This window comes from Parus major, chromosome 7 (genome assembly GCF_001522545.3).
Source record: "Parus major isolate Abel chromosome 7, Parus_major1.1, whole genome shotgun sequence".
Taxonomy (NCBI): domain Eukaryota; kingdom Metazoa; phylum Chordata; class Aves; order Passeriformes; family Paridae; genus Parus; species Parus major.
Genome location: NC_031776.1, coordinates 20,154,348 through 20,170,531, shown reverse-complemented (window position 1 = coordinate 20,170,531; position 16,184 = coordinate 20,154,348). Strand labels below are relative to the sequence as shown.

The following is a 16,184-nucleotide window of genomic DNA, read 5'->3' as shown; positions in this document are numbered from 1 at the left end:
TTACCCTACCACTGTGAAACTCTTCTGTATTTGAAATTTAGTAAACAGAAAATTAGTGAGCTTCTAAACCACAGAAAACTGCTACTCTTCATGGTTTTACTGACATCTCTACCATATTTTATGTACTCTAATACACTGTAAGCATTAATACAGCAAACCAAACCTCTAAAGGATTCCTGTCAAGTATAAATACATGCATAAACACAAGATATAATTGAAAAAGTCTTTGCTTAATAAGCTCATGGGTGCTTTGGCACAGTGTATAAAATGTAGATTTAAAATTTTAAGACGATACATCAATTCCCATAGTTGAACATTGGAATCAACAGAAGAAAATAAAATCTATTCAGTATCAGTTCAGTAAGTTACCATTACCCTAACATAGAGAGACACCCCACAAATAACAACAATGAATTTTTTTATCACCCACCAGAGTACCCATGAAGCGTGGATATTTTTAAAGGCAAAAACATCTCAGGGTAAAACTAGGGTCAAATTTTGCATTGGCAGCAAGCAGAAAGCGCTAATATACCTAGTCAATCATAAACTAGTTGAAACACAGTCCACAGAGTACGTAATAGCTCAGCCCAACAAACATATCACCAAGTGGAATCTGGTGGACAAATGCAAATGGATAGAGTTTTCTTCTTAAATCATACATGATTTTTATTCTTATTATCTTACTACTGTCTGCAAGTAAGACTTACTACAGCTAACCAGCCTGAAATCCAGCATTGAGCTACCCATACCATTTCAGACACCATACACTAGTACATTATATTATAATATAACAGTAATCCCTCCTGAAAATAGTTACCCTATAAGAAACATGCATATACAAGGTTTCACTTCCTTCAGTGCCTCCTTACTATAAAACAAACATATTAATAGCTCAGTTTTTTGCTTAAAAACTTTAGAAAATATTCCAATTTGACACCAGTGTTTTTTTCTGTTTGTTATAGTAAAAAAGAATCACCAGAAGAAAAAGTTATTTTCTCCTTCAAAAGCATAGTTAAATGGTAAATTAATGTCTTTTATGAAAACTTTGTTATTGCAACTACACAATACTTCTTCATACTTAATTTTCTTGTAGAAATTACATTATACAGTGTGGCATATAATCGGTTCTGAGTGGAGGTAGGAGAGAACCAGATGTTAACTACAACTAAAATGACCAGTTTTCCAGTGCAGTTGTCTTCTAATTAAATTAAGTGTAGGGCACAATCATTGAGATGTGCTATAATGATTTGCTTGGAAGTATTTTTCCCTTTTGCTTTTTTTTTTTCTCCTCCTTTGCTTATCAGAATACCTTACACCTTTCAAAACTAGAACAGCGTAGTGATAGGGGGGGAAAGAGAAAAAAATGCTTTTGGCAGATGCCATGCCAAGGCACGTATTACTCACCATCCTTCCACCCACAGTCAGGAATGCAGCTCATCTATTTCTTAGCTCTTTCTACTAACTCAAACACTCAGTATTGCACCTCAATGGCTATTTCAAAAAGACAAGCCTCTTAATAACAAAGTAGGCTGCCATTTTATTAGCAGCAAAATAAATACAGCTGTAGTGCTCAATGCTGCATCAAGCTACAGTGATGCCTGTATTTACTCTCAGCTGTTAGGGATTACACCCAAACCCAGTTCTGTTCCAGAACAGCTTCCAGCTGAGCATCTGACAATGCCAGTACTGTACCCAGGAGATGAGATCCAGAGAGCCTGGCACCCTAGGAGCATGTGAAGTGTGCACAAGTTTCTCTTCACTTTATGGTTAGTATTTTCTATAAGATCTGACTTAGAGAAGAAATAACTTATTATATCAGGGGCTCTTATCTTTACAATAAACAACTACAGGTCACCTAGTAAAGGACACAACAGATATTAACGTTGATTATAGCCTTGATCTTAGTCAAAAGATAGAATTACACACATGTTGGTAGAGATGTCAGTAAAACCATGCAGCATGGCAGCTTTCTGTGGTTTAGAAGCTCGCTATTTTTCTGTTTACTACATTTCAAATACAAAAGAGTTTCACAGTGGCAGGATAAGACCAAGAGGCTGGGAACGAAGAGGGGGAGTGCTGGGGGATGTGGGTAGGCAGAGAGAAGAGGGCATAGAATGGCTTTGAAAAGCCAGGAAGGAGAGATTCTATTTCTCTGCAATGGGTTTGTATCAGCCAGGCTTAAATAATGGTATTGCAAATTAAGGCCCAGGGGAATTTGGAGCATACAAGTAAGCTTTTGTTCTGCAAACCCCAAAAGGTATGTGGGAGATTTGGGGGTTTGTTTCCATTTAAATGGCATATGTATTTCTAAACAATAAGTTAAACTTTTTTGCTCTTTTTATTGTACAGCTTTGCTGATTCAGTACCTGTTAGGAAAGATTCCCAACCAATACAGCAACAACTCTTTCAAGTAACAATTATCTGTTACTGTACTTATCACTTTCATTTACTTGCCTTCAGAATTTCTGAACAAGGAAGAAAGCAACAAATCTAATGTAATAAACCTCACAGGGAGTGGGGGAGGAAGACGTGAGGTGGGGGAAGCAACAGATCGAAAGAAGAGTGCAGGTAGAAGTCATTTGAAGGGATGCAAGCTTCCCAGTGTAAACACAGAAGCTAATTAGTATGTTGTGATTTTAAAACATATTCTGTTATCAGAAAGCAAAACAGAAATCCCTACTAAAAAAAAAAAAATAAAAAAAAAATCTTTTGAAGTCTTTAAAGCAGGTGGACAAAAATGTAGGCACACAGACAATACACCTCTGCTGCCTCCACCCCACACACATGTATATATACAAAATTGGGTTAGTTTTCTGTAAATAGGCTTTGCTCCTGTAAATATATCTCAGGATTTTAGGTGTACTTTTTCACACTGTAAGGTTTCAGTACAAAACCAGTTTAATCTAAATGCCTCTGATTATTATTAGAAACTCATTATTTGAGGACATCTATCTTTACAGTAACTATGCACCATTAAAGAGCACAATGCCCATAATTGTTTAAAAAAGCCATAAGGGGGAGGGGGAAGGGAGAAGGATCAGGAGGAGGGAGAAGATAACTAAGGACGATTTTGCAATTAGAACAGCATCATCTACTCTGCATTTTGCTCCTTGGAATATCTACACAGTAACAAACAGTTTGAAGTTTCCTCTGAGCAAAATCACAAATTAATCATTCCTTACACCTTTATTAATGCATATATTTTTGTCCTGATGAATTTAAAGTGTGTTTTTACAACCACTAGGAAAAATCAAAAACTCTGTTTCTTCTATCACACAGCATTAATATCTCAAGAGGAAGATTGGAGCATTTAAGAAGTACAACTGAAGATAATGCCTACCATTTTCTGGGGAAATTCCTTATAACACCTAGCTTCTAAAATTTGTTGTACACCTGCATATCCAAAGTCAATAGAAATTGCAGGGACTCAGTACCTCTGATAACCAAGCACCCAAAAGTGGAAAGCTGAATTACACTTTCTGAGATGCAATACTATTTGTGATGTTATCTCAGCCACTCAGACCCTTCAAGCCCAAACTGCAGCTGTTGTAATGCTTTGAAACAGAGAGGAACAGTCACTTTAGCCAAAAAAGACTTGCCTGTCATGAATGAAAGCAGTGAATTCTACAATTTCTAAGCAGATGACATCCTGGGAAAGTGGGGGTGGGATGGTGTTTGCTAATTACTCAATAACAAAATATCTCTCCTTAATTAGTGCTGAAAATTATTACTTCAAATAAATACTAATGTCAATTTGTTACTCTGTACCGTATGGATAACACATCAGATTATAACTGAATATTTCTAACTAGTGAAAACTTTAAAAATGTCATGCATTAAGGCACTGTTTATTCATAGTCTCTATAAGCACACTATGAGATATATTTGACCTACTGTTCAGTGATATATATTTTACCTGCATCTAACTTTAAAAACCAAAGGCTTCTGATATTTACTGAACCATGTGTTTCAATAAATATGTTCTCTGCATATTAAGGTGTGCCTTTGATAGGACTGCCACACTGACAAATGCTAGGGGACGAATAATGACGAGTGCCTCATACCCCTCGGGTTTACTGACATTAATCTGAATAACAGTGCTTGATGGGATGACCATAGTTACTCATCATGGTTCATGTTACCACTGAAGTTTTTTAAACTGAAAGTGGAAAAATAAATCCGTGTTGTAGTATAAAGTATGCCTATACTGGACAGGAGTATGAAATACAATGAATGGAAGTCAAAGAACAAAACGAAAATCCGTGATTAAGAAAGGTTAATTGCAGCATGAACAGTTTCCAAAATATACTTATTACAGCTTTTATTGAAGGCAAAGAGCAAGAAATAAAAATTATCAGAAATTCTATGAACACATGAAAAATTATTATCTTAAAAATTATATATCTGCTTATTTATAGTATGCTCAATACAGTACCACTATAGTTACGAAGTTAATATAAAGCCTTATGATATAAAGATCTAACATCAGTAAACATAAAACCACTTAATTTTGTAAATCAAGTGTTTAATTGAAGAGCTAATAAATTTATAGTCTTCTTCCACATTAAAAAAACCTGAATGTTGATGGTTTAAATTTGATGACGTTTAAACCCAGCAGTTTTCTGACTGGAGATATCCAGTTCACAAATTATCACAGATGAATTTAAGTCTATATTTTTATAAAATACAACACAGACTATTTTAATTTCTCTACACTAATAATGCAGATGACCTATCTATTAAGCTTAAAGATCTTCAGCAAACTCCATATGTATATCAAATAAAACAATTTTATAGTCTGCAAAACAAAGTAATAAAAACATTGTCCAAACTGAGTTTTCATACAGCCACATTGCACTGTTATTTTAGAATTGCAAGGGGAAACAGAATTGCATCCACATTCTGAGAGTATATTTCTACAATACTGTATATAGTCATGTAGTGCACAAATGCCAACAACAAGGGACTGAAATAGGATCAACTCTTTTCTTTCTCAGAAACAATCTTGTAAGCATCCGAGTTCCCAAAGACATAAAAGAATAGTTACTTTTCTGAGATCCTTTGATATTGCTCTTCATGGTGGAGCTATCCACAAGTGATGGGAAAGATCTCTTTTGAAAGTAAATGGTGCTCCTTCAAATGTGTTCAGAAACATCTTTGCTGTTCCTTTCTCTGTTTCTCAAGTTTAACTTGAAAAGGATGCTTGATTTTTTTAAAATTTGGTTTAGCTATCACAATGGGATACCTAATATCAGACAGTGCTTGCAAACCTTATTCTTCCAGCATAGAATCTAGCTGTTTCTTTCTCTGTGTCAACACAGGAGGCTGAAGTAATCAGATAGGTCTAAAGAACACAGAGGATGTTAACCTGCACTTTCTCAGAATCTGTGATGATGGGTTCATACTTTCAACATGACCACACTGAGCCATAAGGCATATAAATAGCTACTTTCACCTAAAGCACAGTTATCACAGCAGTTTGTACAGTAGGGCTATCAGTTCATAGTATTTAAAATGTCAATATTGATACTATTGTCATGGATTAATAATTTCTGCATGTAATTTTATCATTTCCATCTACCTCTGCTGTCGTTCAGTAATATAAAGGAATTGTTGGCTCTTCCCCTCATCACGTCTCCAAAAGACAAGCACACAAAATCAGTTGTATTGTCTAGGAATATCTTTGCAACACAACAGTTTTCAGTTTTGTTAAGTGATAATTTGAGCTCACTGTATAAATGTTTTTTTATTAATGACTTGCTTGTATGCTAGAATGGAGGACACAAAAAGGAAAAAGCATCTCAGATGAAAATAGGGATGTCATTTCCAACATATTAAAAGGCAAACAGGTGTTGTTCTAAATTAGGCAAAAAAAATCCCAAAACAACTTGAATGAAAACATGAAGATACATTCCTGCCACAAATCCATGACCCATTAGGTTCAGCCCTTTCTCCCATCTCCTCTCAATATTCATTTTCAAATTCCCTTCAGATTAGCAGGAGTTACGCAAACATGCTTTAATGTGTCCCTTAAGCATTTTATCACACCGATTAAGAGAAACAAAAAGTTCAATTGTGACCTGTATCAGAAAATCATTCCTTCAGATCCTGCTTAATTAGATGTGAGACCACTATCATAGTTTGTGAAGTCTGACCACAGTATGCTCTTACTGCTAAAGTGTCAATGCAAATAAGATACATATTACTCAAACCAATTTATCATCACCAATCTATAACCAGCTTGACACATGCACACATTCTAAAATATCATGCAAAACAAACTGTGGCATACATCTTCACACATTGAGCAATTCATCTACAGAAGGTGAGCCACATGCTTTAACAAAGAGTACAGGACAGATTAAAAGTAGAATGCAGAGGGTTAAAAACAGACAACAAAAAGTCTGGGCAATATGTGATTTCAAGGAATCTGGAAAAAAATGTACTTACATCACCAAAGTTTGCTATCATATCAAAATAATCTCATCATTTTGTCCACATACCTTTCAGGATATTTGAAATTTAACTAACAACATGCTAGCAGTAGCTACACTATAAAGGAACTGAGAAAATAGTTTCTCAGTTACAGTTAAATAGTATGACTGGTAATTGCTGTTTCAGTATTTCATGGCATATCAGACTACACACTGAATAGACTATTACAGAAAAAAGAAATTTAAAAATTAGCCAGTGGCATGACAGTCATCTGTAGCTGCATTATTTTAATTATAGCCAAGACACATGAAACTTTTTCCCCTCTGCAGAAAAATGGTTTAAAGAAGTTTTAGTCCATTATTCAAATAATGTATGGCTGTTCTTTCTATTGTACAAATACAATAGCTTTTGTAGTAAGGAGTGTTGCTTATATGATTAAAGAGATAGTTGAGTGTTATGATATGTTTGACAGGTACCGTTCCAAGCACTATCGGAACAGACACACAATCCTGTTATTACCATGCTGTGAGTGCCGATACCTCATAGCAACAGAGCTCGGCAAAACGAAAGCAGAGACTCCACATTTTCATCACTGCAGACATCTCCGTATGCCCTTAATCAGTGGTGCTGTCTGCAGATTACACTTTTTTGTATTCTTCTTATTCTCAAACTGACCTGTCAAAGCCTGATCTCTCCCCGGTTTCTCAAGATTTTGGTGACCAACTATTTCTCTTTCCATTTTCTCTCACTTGCCACAGAGCAGGGCCAACCCCAACAGGTATTTAGAAGAAATAGTAGTGTAGTCTACTTGTGCTTAGTAGGTTGCTGCAAATACAAATTATCTTCTAAGAAACATAATATATACACATATATGCAGTCTCTTTAACATGCCAATCGAGGGGATGGCAGGTACAACTATTAAAGGACTGAAAGACAGGTTTCCTTTGACCTCCATTACACCTCCAATGTAGGATCCTCTGCTCCTTGAAGAGTAAGACTGTATTTGTCGAACCTATAGTAACATCTGGCAAGTGGTTTTCTCGATTTTTCTCTATTAGCTACCAGCCTTTAAAGGAATACAGTTTCATCAGTTTCATTAAGGGAGATCCATACGTTGTTTTGGTTAAGGGATTTTTTATTTTATTTTTTTTTTAATAAAAATTGAATGATCTTAAAGAATTTTTCTTATACTTTTATTTCTCACACAGTCTATAAAAATATCATTGACATAGGGTGAAAAGGTCGCATACCTCACCGAAATGGAGCCAAGTACTCCCGTAAGGTTTTTCACCTGGAAAATATCCCTGTAACTAATTCTACGTATTGGATTTTTTTAATTATTATTTTAGGAAAAAAAAAAATAAAAAAAATAAAACCCAAACAAATGAAAAAAACTCTGGGCCTTTTTCCAGCTGAGAGTTCCTTGAAGTCATCTTTCCATAAGGAAGATAAGTTTTCACTTAGAGGATAGCATCTCTTGCAGCAAGATTTTAATACTCTGCAACAATATCAGGGATACGCAATCCTGAATTTACGGCTCTTCAAATTGCTTTTATAGCTATACTATTCATTTCGGATCAGATGCTTATCTGTAATTCCATACATCCATAATATCTAATTCAAAACAGTTTCCAATGAGTCAAAGAACAGTACTGAGGAGAAGAGAAAAAAACAAACAAACAAAAAAAACCACAACAAAACAGGCAAGTCATCACAACCAAAACAAACAACAAACAAACAAAGAAGCCACAGTGGTCCAGATTCTGAGAACCATAAATTACTGTATCTTTCTAAAGCTAAATATTTTTTACACCAGTTAAGGATTGGGATATATAGGATTGGTGCCATAGGCACAATTCCACTTCAAACTTCATTTTTTTCACCTCCATAGTACTGCTTCTCATCTGCACTGTTAGTAACACATGAGTATTTCTAATTAACTTATTCCAAATTCTTTTCACAGTTATTTTTATGTCTTATCAATAAGTGAGAAGGAAAAAAACCTGCTGATTTATCAATTAATCAAGCTTTATGGACATACGGTATTCCTCAATAGTTCAGAAATGTCTGAAGAACAATTTCCTCCAATCATAAGATCAATGAATCAATGTAAAACCCCAGTAATTAAATTTATCAACTCGGTATCAATACATCCAGCACTTTATGAAAGTATTGTGTGAAGTTTTTTTTGTTAACAGATATATTGATTGAGGGCAAAGAGCCAAATATTTCTATTATTAGATCTGGGGATGCAAGATCAAAACTCAGTCTGTCATAAACAACATACAAGTGTTTCATATAGACAGATCTCATGCTGATTCTGTACCATTAAACCCACTCCTAACAAGCAGATAAGCCTATTAATTGATGATTAAGACTACAGAAAGATCAGTCATTATATTCAATGCTTCTTGTATGCATTCATTGAATAAACTTATTGACAGGAACCATACAGAATAATTCTCCTCTAGGAATTATATTTAAAAAGAAACAGAGCATCTAAACAACAGCAGATTCCAAACCTTGTTCATGCAGTATAAAATAGCCCTATTAAATTTTGAAACTAAAGCTTTGTAGTTTGAAAGAGATTCTCTCTCCATCGTATTTAGCAGTTATCAATAGAGAGGTGAAAAATAAAGCCCAAAGATAACACATCTAATAAAAGCCATAATAAAAACAAAACCAAGAAAACAAAATCATCATCCAAGTGGTTTACAGTTCAATTTTTAAAGGGCTAGTATACAAACTATTCTGGAATATAATTTTACTTGCTATCCCTTACTATATACGCTGAAGCAAGTAGAGCATAAAAGTTCATCAAGTGCCATATCTTAATTATAAAAAAAAAAAAAAGTAGTAGGGCTTTTTATATCAAGAAAATAAACCACAAAAAATATTTGACTCTGCTTAAAAAAGCTTAAAGAACAGCTAATGACATAAGACTAGTCATTTTTTCCCATGAACTATATGATGAAAATATCAATAACAATACAATTTTCATATTTCTAAAATGTTGCTATGATTAGCAAACATCCCTGTACTTTCACAATGTTGCAATAAATAAAAGCAATCTGATCTAGTAGTGAAGGTATCTTATTATGACGGGAGGAAATAACAACAAAACCTCCAAACCCACCAGATTCATGTAGGAGTCACATCCTGTTACAAACATCAAACAACAATGAGCCTTTATTACCATGCTATGATTCCTTCATTTCAAACATGATTAATTAGCAACTATAACACTCACCAAAACTCCCACCACGCTGCTGTTTGCTGCCTATTTTCAAATGGGTCTCTATCAAGTATTCATAAGCAGTGTGAGTCTCATTTATGACACTGAAGAAAAGAAGTCAAAGCATCCTGCTTTAAGGAAGATTTCACTCATATCCTAGCCAAAAAAAAAAAAAAAAGCACAGAAAAGAAAACAGAAACCCAACAACAGCCAAACACCAAACCCCTGTTTCCTCAAAGGGATTCCTTTATAATCCAAACACAAACTTTAGGCAAAATGAAAAACTTTTTAGTGAAATTGCTAAAAAATTTAGATGGTTGAAAATAGAAAAAGATAAAAGATCAGTTTTAGACTTTGCTTTGGTCTTTTTTTTTTACTTGAAACCTCAACTTTACATTCAATTTGAAATACACTGCTCCTGTTGAGAACGAAAGCATGGTTCATGTGCTAAAAATGGATAGAAGAGAATCAGAAGGGGAAGACACACTTAGCAGTACTCTTAACATGTTTTAAGCTGTGCAAACAGATACCTTCAAATGTACCTTACTTGCAATAAACATTACTTTGGCAGTAAAAAAAAACTTTGCTTCACAGGGATGAGAGGTGGAAACTGAGATTACAAATAGAAGAAACACAACTGAGAGGAGAGGAAAAAAATTGCCTTCTCAAGCAGAACTCTATAAATACCATCAGAAAGACAACAAAAAAAGGTTCCATTTGGAAGCAACAGATGTATTCCTAAGCAAGAAAATATCCCCGACATAATAATATAGAGAGAAAGTCATACAGACAGGATCTTTAGAAGCATGAAAAGAAATTGCCTGTGTGGCAAAGCTAAAGTTTCCATGTGAAAATAAAAATTAGGTAGAAGATCCAATACCTCCTTAGTTTACCAGCTCTTATATCAGAGATACTTGATGATTTTGTCACGCCCAGAGCAGAGAAATTTTTAAATGCAAATCAGTCCTACTCTCTCCAGCTTTCTCAATTCTATAAATTTGGGATCAAAAACATCAAAGCAGCTTCCACTTCGGACCTAACTTTTAGAGGATCAATGTGACAAGTCACTGCTTGATAGATGTTTCTCTTGATAAACGACTTGTTCAAAAGAGACATTGTAGCTTTCATTTCCTGACCACAACACACTTTTAATTTGCAACAGCAGAGCTGCTCGAGTGTGACTAGTTCCCACTTACCAGTCTTTCAGGACTGTGGCACTGTCAGGCCACATGCACGGGCAAAACAAAAACTCAGAAAGAGATGAATTTGCAGAAAGAATTTTAGAAAAACTTTTCCTCAAACAGGAACCTGATGATATTTGATTTCTCCTAACAGTGGGCTCGTAAAACCCCCCCTCCCAATCACCCTCAATCCTTAACGTTTAAGGGAAGCAGGGAAAGAGAGAAGTCATATTGGAAATATATACTTAAGCACCATAGAATATATATAGCTGCCTAATAGCATCATGTTTATTATACATACATATATTACTGCTACTATAATTATTATTATTATCCGGGAATTGCATTTAACAGTCCAAACCGTCCACACCATCCAATTTCAGCTCTCAGCATACTGTCCGATTCCCGATTTAAAATTTATAAATGTAATATCCTCCTCATCACAAGCAGCAGTCCAATCTGCTCTGAATATATATTACAGCTTTAACATCACAGAGGGAAATCTCCCATCTGGCAATCACATTTGCTCCAACAGCTCTAGGAAAAAAAAAAAAAAAAAAAAAAAAAAAAGGAAAAAAAAAAAAAATGTTCCGCTCTCGCTTGCTTGCTCTTCTCCTTAAAACATTTCTCAGAGCAAATTACATGCATCTAAAATAAACAGTTGCCTTATTGATCGTTCCAAAGTCAACAAGTTTTAAATGCAAAATGCAATCAGATCATTCCCATCATATAGCACCTGGGATATGTTTAGCAATACAGTCACCTACAACACCAAAATAGGAGTGTACATTGTGCAACTGCTCTCTCAATCTCTTTCTTGCATTCAGATATGTTATTGCGAGAGATCATCAGCCACAAAAGCCAGACCTCCCCCTTATCCCAAACACACACACGCACACACACACACACATGCACACTCTCTCTCTCCCCTAGGGTCTCTCTCCATCCTTATTTGTTACTATCACACACAATTAAAAGTGAACATACCCCCTTTTTGGTTGCACAAAACAGACTAATAGTCACTTTTGTTGTTACTTCCTTAGCCTTAACTGCATACCTAGAGGTGCATCTACTGCACCACAAGGAGCTCTATTGAAATTCCCCATGCTCCATTTTATCTGACTTTTTTGGAGGAGGGGGCAGCGTGGGGGGCTGGAGAGTGACCATTAAAATGAAGCCAGTTTCAGCACCTGATTATTTCATTCTGTTAAGCATTGAGAGCAGAGCAGTGTGAACCAGACACTTGTGAACTGAGCATAAAATACTCCTTATTAAATCGTGTTAAGCATTCGGCCACAACAGTAATTTTGTTTGTTTGCATGCAAAACATTCCCTCACCTCACATCAGTTAGAATCTCTAGCAGATGATTACACTGAAAGTAAGAGAGGGAAAAGCAGATAGAGTTTAAATAACTACTAAAAAAATACTAGTTTGCAAAAGGAAAAGATACATTTTAGGCATGTATGTACAAGCACATATATATATATATAGGTGTATATATTCATTGCTACACATTTTTGCCCTCTCCACTCCCCGAGTTCTACTAATTTACATACCATTGGAGTTCAGTGGTGTGTATAGTGCACTGCTGGTAACATGCAACTTCAGGTTTTACAACTGAGATCAATACAATGGACAAAACTAATGCCATAATCGAAGCAGAAACGATAAACAAATGATAGCAAGAGAAAAAAAATGCTTATATATACACAAGAAAATATACTATTAAACATTAGGTATTTATTACAAAATATTTGCATGCAGAGTCCTCGGTGCGTTATCATGCTATTTAAATTTGTCTTTGCTATTTAGATGCAAAGGAAGTAGATCCCAAAACGGACATACCATAAACACTGGTGCTACTGATCATTTCTTGCTGGCAGCACAAAAAGCTGAATTGGATTTTTCACAAGCAGGAATTCCAAAGGTTGCTTTTCATTAAAGCCACTTTTCCTCTCAGCTATCAAATGTCACTGCCTTGAAACGTGGGCCCTTTCGTCAGGTATTCATTTAACCTACATGCATATAATTAAGTGGGAAAGCAACATCAACAAAAAGGGGATCTCAGATCACAAGAGAAGAAAGAAAGGGGGAAAAAAAGCACATGACCAGGAATGCAAGTCCATGTCAATTTCACTCACTCCCATTGAAACTAACAAGAGCTCCAGGGAGGATAGTAATAGGATCAGTGGATTGTATATACCATTAAATTATACATCTTTCTCTCCCTCCTGAGCCAACAATACGCCCACCACGCTGTACCCCCTCCAAGATGATGTGCTTACATTTTACTGCAACAGCTCCTCTGACATATTCGTGCCCCCCCCCCCCCCCCCCCGGCCAAGACACAGCAATTTAAACCGAACTTTTGTTCTGCGAGATTCTTATTTGCACTTATTTGGTCAGAAGTTAGTTGCCTCAATGTCCAGACCCGCGTTACCTGCAGTTTTTTATTTTCAAAGCAACTTAAAAATAAATCCAATTAAGAGGAGGAGGAGGAGGTGGGGAGGGAGCTTGCAATCGCGAACTCTTAATCTGCCTACTATTGTTGGCAATGATCAAGGAGGAAAAACCATGCACTGCGATTGTATATCTGTACTTTCCAGACTACGATCAGGCAGGCAGAGCGGAGTACTTAGTATGAGAAAACGACCGCAAATTAGGCAAAATATCTAGGGCACGAACAGGCGATTAATACGCGGCTGTGTCGGAGATCTTTAAGATTTAATAAAATTTAAAACGATGGTAGGGAGACTCGGGGGGGGGGGGGGGGGGGAAGATCCTCTTACCTGGAGATTTGGTACAAGAACCCGATAGGTTAGAGTAGCATCGATCCGATGTGTTTGCTGATGAATGGGGGCTCGGGTTAAGTGAAGGTGCCTATGATTTGAAATCATTCCAAGTTTTTGAAGGGAAGACTGACTGCAGCCTCTGCCATGTTGGAATTTCAAACCCAAAACAGCTGCTTTGCAAGGAGCCAGCATGCCAGCAGCTGGACGCCTGCGCAGAGCGCCGCCGAGCCAAATTCAAATCACTTTCACGCGAAGAGCCAAAGATCAGTTTTCAAAGGGGGAGCGGCGCGGGGGGCGGGGGCGCTCCGCGGTCCTGCGCGCCGGGGCCGCCGCTTCCCGCGGGGGCCGGTGGGGTGTCCGCGCCGCGGCTCCGCTCCCTCTCCCCGGGGCGGCGGGACGGGGGCAGCGGGCAGCAGCGGGCTCCCTCCGCGGCGGTGGCGGCGGGGCTCCCCTCGGGAGCGGCGGCGCGGGGCCGGGGCCTAGCGGCGGCCAGCGCCCCCGGGGCAGCGGGCGGGCTCCGGCGGCGGAGGATCCCCCCGGTCGCGGCCGCCTCCGCTCCGCCGCGGTCACCCCGAGTCTCCCCGCCTGGGGCCGGTGGGGCGTCCCGGCGCGGCCGGCAGCGGCCTGCGCGGCTGCCCTGGCCGGCAGTTCCTGCGCCGAGTCCCCGGGCGGGCGGCGTCGGGGTTCGCTGGTCGCCGCCGCCGCCTCCCGCCCGAGGAAAATGGCCGGGGTGGAAGTGCCGTCCCGGCCCGAGCGGCGGCGGCGGGGCCGCGCAGCCGTGCCCCGGCCCCGCGCTGCTCCCGAGCAGTCCCGGCCGCTGCCCGCCGGAGCCCGGCTGCTAGCAGCCGCGAAGAGGCATTCCCGGTAGCCGGCAATGGCTGAGGGGCCCCGGCAGCCACACCTCCCTCTCCCCGCACTTCCCAGCCCGGCTCGGCGGGGGATGGCAGGGAGCCAGCTCAGCTACCCCGGCCCACAGCTGCCGGGGACTCCCCTTGCATCAGAGGGATTTCCCGGGGGGGGGCTGTTGGACGGGCTTTACAGCCTCCTCGTGCTGCCAGGGAAGGCGTATGGTGGCCAGGCGGCACAGACCGGGGCCTGCCTCGCACACGGGTCTCGCCGGCGCGGCCGAACCCCGCGCTCCGGGGCTCCCCTGCACCCTGCTCTACCCTGCTCTCCCCGCTCCATCCCCGCACACGTCTGCGCGCCCGCTTCCCGGCGCCGCAGCTGTGGGAACGGGAGTGAGAGCTTCCCACGAGACAGATCCACATTCCGGGGCTTGCACCTTGTGGGACTATCAGTGCATTTTTACCTTCTAACGGGGAAGAAGCCACGCTGTCCGGATGCTGTTCCTGGGCTTTGGTTAAGAGTCCTGGAGTGGTTTCACTTCCTCTCTTCCTTGTCCTGCTGTGGAGTTAAGGATGGCTTTGGAGGGTTGTTTTTCCGTCCTGGATATAGAAGAGACTGGTTAAATTTTCTTAGTAAAAATGAAAGATGTAGAGGCAGTTAAGGCTCTGAAGGAGGCAGGGGAGACCAGTCCCAGGGGAATAGCATCTGGAGGAGTGGGAATAGGCTCGTTTCCCGTCTGTTTCCCTTTGCAGTAATACAGTAGGCCTAAATAAAACTGAACTAGTTGCCAGCAGAAGCTGCTGTGAGCTGTCAGCTAGTCCCTATCCTACCCGAGTAATGGAGAAAGAAAAGAAAGAACAGGAAGGCCTGTCTGGTTGATGTTGTCCATGCAGTGATTTAGTTAATCTAAAATGATTTTTACCTGCTGGTGAAAATAAGCACCTTTCACACTTTTGGAAGGCCATAGCCAGCCTGTGTAATAAAGCAGTGTGCCTAAAGACTGGAAATAAAAAGAGCAAAAGGGCTATACAGACTTCTGCTTATTAAGAATATGGAAGGTGTTCCTGGCTCACTCGGACAGCTGAGGATAACTCTAGCACTGCTACAGGAGGAGAGCACTGTCGGTGGAATGACCAGTGTCCTGAAACAAGGAGCTGGTTTGGAGCAGATACTGCTTTTTCTTCCCAATATGTCCCAGGTAAAACAAAACATACATGAGAAAACATGGTTTAATTGAATTTTGGGAAGTAGAGAGCTATTTTTAACACTTGTAACATAGCTATAGCAACTGAAGTACATTGAAATAGCTTTAGACAGCTGTCCAGAGCAGCCAGCAGGTGAGACACCTGGCCACTGCACCCGCTGTGGTCCAGTCTGCACTGTGCTCTTCTGACACCTCTTCCTTGCCCTCAGCATCGGGTGGCTCTGAGCAACAGGCGCAGAGCCTAGGTCAGCCCATTGCCTCTGCAAACAGCTGCTCATTGTCCCTTCTACAGAGCTTGTGGGTATTAAGCAACCACCTTGGCAAGCAGACAACCCCTCCAAATGCAGGTAACACGTCAGTAGCCTCTGGTATTCCCTAATTTGACCCAACTACACATGTTACATTTAAAGTCTCTGATGCTGAAATCTGCAAGGCAGCATATTGCCTCTGCTAGTGTTGCCAGCACTAGGCACTAAGTCATTATGATGCC

At 39.5% G+C, this 16,184-nt stretch overlaps 1 protein-coding gene and 1 long non-coding RNA gene across 3 annotated transcripts in view; one reads left to right on the top strand and one right to left on the bottom strand.

Moving 5' to 3' along the window:
* Positions 1-13,910, bottom strand: part of FIGN (fidgetin, microtubule severing factor) — a 103,791-nt gene extending 89,881 nt beyond the window's left edge. Inside the window, exons 1-2 of one of the 2 annotated variants that reach the window (XM_015635457.3) lie at positions 13,642-13,910; positions 12,698-12,867 (exon numbers count right to left, since the gene is read on the bottom strand). In XM_015635457.3, the coding sequence (XP_015490943.1) occupies positions 12,698-12,722 (25 nt within the window). In that variant the 5' untranslated portion in view covers positions 12,723-12,867; positions 13,642-13,910. The remainder of the gene's footprint in view (positions 1-12,697; positions 12,868-13,641) is intronic. The other variant, XM_015635459.3, reaches the window with a different exon arrangement.
* LOC117244711 lies at positions 1,732-5,876 on the top strand. The gene is made up of 2 exons (XR_004498274.1): positions 1,732-1,766; positions 3,280-5,876. It is a non-coding gene; the product is annotated as an uncharacterized LOC117244711 (long non-coding RNA).
* Positions 13,911-16,184: the final 2,274 nt, after the last annotated feature.